Source organism: Salvelinus sp. IW2-2015, unplaced genomic scaffold (assembly GCF_002910315.2).
Source record: "Salvelinus sp. IW2-2015 unplaced genomic scaffold, ASM291031v2 Un_scaffold1659, whole genome shotgun sequence".
NCBI lineage: Eukaryota > Metazoa > Chordata > Actinopteri > Salmoniformes > Salmonidae > Salvelinus > Salvelinus sp. IW2-2015.
This window is the reverse complement of record NW_019943067.1, coordinates 201219-205091: the sequence shown is the minus strand read 5'-3', so window position 1 is coordinate 205091 and position 3873 is coordinate 201219. Positions and strand designations below refer to the sequence as shown.

Below are 3873 nucleotides of genomic sequence, written 5' to 3'. Positions count from 1 at the left end.
GGAGAGGAGAAGGGAGAAGAGGGCGGAGGAAGGGGAGAAGAAATGGGAGAAGAGGCATAGAGGAGATGGGAGGAGAGAGGCGGTGAGGAGAGAGGGAAGAGAGGAGAAGCAGAAGATGGGGAGGAAGAGGAGGGAAAGGCCGCCGGAAGAAAGGAAAGGGGAGAAGAGAGGAAATGGGAGATAGAGGCGTGAGGAGATGGGAGGAGAGGAGGGGGCGTGAGGAGAAGGGGAGAAGAGAAAGAGAAGTAGGGAGAAGAGGAGGGGCTGAGAAGAGAGAGGAGGCATGAGGAAAGGAGGAGAGGGAGAAGAGGAGGGAGGTGGAGGAAGGAGGGAGGGGAGAAGAGGAAGTGGAGAAGAGGAGAGGAGATGTGAGGAGATGAGGAGAGGGAGAAGAGGAGAGGAGGCGTGAGAAAGGAGGAGAGGGGAGAAGAGAAGATCGGAGAAGAGGAGAGGAGGTGTGAGGAAGGAGGAGGAGGGGAGAAGAAGAGAGGAGCATGAGGAAAGGAGGAGAGAGAGGGGAAAGAAGATGAGAGAGAGGAGGTGTGAGGGAGGAGGAGAGGGAGGAGGTGTGAGGAGAGGGAGAAGAGGAGGAGAAGATTTATAAACATACTGGCTCCTGGGAGGAAAGGGAGGCAAGAGGGTGTCCCTGACCGCGAGGTACAGCTGACTGAACATACCTTGAAGAGAGACTGGTCTTGCTCTCAGGCTGTCTCCAGACCAGTAGAGTGACTGCCATACAGGCTGTAATATGAGGCTCAGGTAGAGAGACAGACCCAGGAAGCAAAGCCTCCCTGCACTGCTATCACACAGAAGATACACACCAACACTCCTGCAGGGAGAGAAACAGACACAGAGACAGTAAGGAAGAACAGAGGTGACCTGATGCTAACACTCCTGAGGGACAAAACGAATAGGTGTGTGGTGTGTGTGTGTGTGGTGTCTGCCTGTGTGTGTGCGCGCGTGTATGTGTGTGCTGCCTGCTATGTGTGTGGTGTGTGTCTGCCTGTGTGGTGTGTGTGTTCTGCTGTTATGTGTGTGTGTGTGTGTTGTGTGTGTGTGTGTGTCGTGTGTGTGTGTGTGTGTGTGTGTCGTTGTGTGTGTCTGCTGTGTGGTGTGTGTGTGTGTGTGTGTGTGGTTGTGTGTGTGTGTGTGTGTGTGTGTGTGTGTTGTGTGTGTGTGTGTGTGGTGTGTTGGTGTGTCTGCCTGTTATGTGTGCGCGGCGCGCTGCGTGGTGTGTCGTGTGCTGTGTCTTACCCTTGTACTGGTACAGATGTTGGACCGAAGCCAGGACAGGTTGTTGGGTTCTGTGTGTGAGGGAACAAAGGTTTTTGGCACAGAACACCTCCTCCTGCTCCCGGCAGGATCCCCACGCTGCCCTCGTTAACCGGACTCTAAGGTGTTCTTCTCGTCCAGCGTAGACGCCATCCGATAGGCCATACCTGGATGCTCTGCTGGTACTGCAGGACAGAAAGACATAGCCACATTACCGAGGTAAGAAACCGGTACTGTGTTGAAGAAATGGACTCTAAAAGTTCACAGACGAGCAGCTGTGGATCCAAGAATGATGATCCATGCAGATACTGACTGAGTACTAAAACAACGGCTGCCACTAAGGTGTAGGCTAGTAGGTGGTAGTATGTAGGGTACTAACCTGAGGTACTAGTACACCAGGCATGCCACCAAGGTGTAGGGTGTAGTATGTGAGGGTACTAACTGAGTACTAACACAGGCTGCCACCAAGGTGTAGGCTAGTAGGGTGTAGGGTGTAGTATGTAGGATACTAACCTGAGTACAGCAACACAGGCTGCCTCCCAAGGTGTAGGCTAGTAGGGTGTAGTATGTAGGGTACTAACCTGAGTAACTGTACACAGGCTGCCACTAAGGTGTAGGCTAGTAGGGTGTAGGGTGTTAGTATGTAGGGTACTAGAACACGGCTCCACTAAGGTGTAGGCTAGTAGGGTGTAGTATGTAGGGTACTAACCTGAAGTCTATACACAAGGCTGCCACCAGAGGGTAGGCTAGTAGGTGTATATGTAGGCGTACTAACCTGAGTATAGTACACAGGCTGCCACCAAGGTGTAGGCTAGTGGGTGTAAGTATGTAGGGTACTAACCTGAAGTACTCAGTACACAGGCTGCCACTAAGGTGTAGAGCCTAGTTAGGTGTAGGGTATGTATGTAGGGTACTAGAACACAGGCTGCCACCAGGTGTAGGCTAGTAGGAGTGTGGTATGTGAGGTACTAACCTGAGTACTAGAACCAGGCTGCCCCACCAAGGGTGTAGGCTAGCAGGTGCCGATAGACTCATGCAGATCAACCATGGCTCCTTCAGTCATCACAGGAAGGCCATCACCCGCTGTAGGAAGAAGTCAAAGACCATTAACGTTCTTATGGCGGGGCGCGCTATCACGTTCGATGAAAGCAGTGCCAGAGAACTGCCTGCTACTCAGGCCCAGAAGCTAAGATATTGCCATATGTTTAGTAATTCGGATAGAAAACACTGCCAAGTTTTCTAAAACTGTTTTTCTGATGTCTGTTGAGTATAACAGAACTCATATGGGCAGGCAAAAACCTGACGAAAAAAATCAAACCAGGAAGTGGGAAATCTGAATTTTGTAGATTTTCAAGTATGCCTATCCAAGATACAGTGTAAATTGGTCCGATTGCACTTCCTAATGTTTCCACTAGATTCAACAGTCTTTAGAACCTTGTTCGGGCTTCTACTGGAAGGGGAAGCGACATAAGAGCTGTTTGACTAAAGGTCTGGCAGAATGCCCATGAGCTAAGATTCAGGCTCGCGGCCGGTGAGAGGCGAGCTGTTTCCTTTCATTTCTAAAGATCAAAGCTCACGCCTCCTCCTCTCCTCCCAGGTGCCCCTGCTTCCCTTCCTCCCAGTAGCCAGTATGTTTATCAACATCTTCCTGATGTGTCAGCTGGGCCGAGGAACCTGGATACGCTTCTCTTTCTGGATGATCATAGGTACCCTACATGTATCTGTAATATAGATTAAATATGCCCTATAGGTACAGTAGTTWGGARACARCTACTCATTCCAGGGTTTTTCTTTATTTMRACTKTTTTCTACATTGTAGAATAATAGTGAAGACATCAAAACTATGATATAACACATATGGAATCATGTAGMAACCAAAAAAAMCATTAAACACATKAAAATATATTTTATTTTTGAGATTCTTCAAAGTAGCCACCTTTTGCCTTGATGACAGCTTTGCACACTCTTGGCATTCTCTCAACCAGCWTCACCTTTTCACCCACCTTCTGAACCCTTCCCCCAGGTTTCATCATTTACTTTGGCTATGGGATCCGTAACAGTGTAGAAGCTGCTTTAGCCAATACTGCCAGTAACCTGCACGGATACAAGCCAGACTGCACTCTCAACGGACAGCCAATGGACATCGAGAAGGAAGTCTTCTTACACAACGGCCTGGACCTGGACAACACAGTGGACGAGGAGGACGGTGACCTCTAGAGGTTGTGGAGGTGCGGTGCACTTCTCTAATGTTACTATCTGATTACTTTATCTATCTTTACCTGTCAGATTAGTACCACATACTGTCAGAAATATCTTCACGTGAAGGGGGACAATCACGTACAATCAGAACGAGCTCTATTAGGGCCTCATGTTGCGTAGTATCAAACCGGACGCAGGTCTCTTCACATTGGGCKGTGATCCACCGTACCAGTTCCCACGTCCACTGCTCATGACTCTGTTAACGATATCATTTGTAAACACCAAACCGAAGAGTCCGTCTGCCATTGTTAGCACATAGCAGGAGGACTAACACACTTCTCTCGGAAGAAGAAACAGGGGCTTGAAAGGATCTGTGGCCCTTAACATTTTATTCAAATTAGT

General features: G+C 49.2%; 1 protein-coding gene across 1 annotated transcript; it reads left to right on the top strand.

Annotated features, from left to right (window-relative positions):
• Nucleotides 1-2850: 2850 nt before the first annotated feature.
• Nucleotides 2851-3578, top strand: LOC112071606 (high affinity cationic amino acid transporter 1). Its single transcript, XM_024139044.2, has 2 exons — nt 2851-2978; nt 3296-3578. Exons 1-2 carry the CDS (start codon nt 2903-2905, stop codon nt 3487-3489), a joined length of 270 nt encoding a protein of 89 aa, XP_023994812.2. The 5' UTR covers nt 2851-2902; the 3' UTR covers nt 3490-3578.
• Nucleotides 3579-3873: the final 295 nt, after the last annotated feature.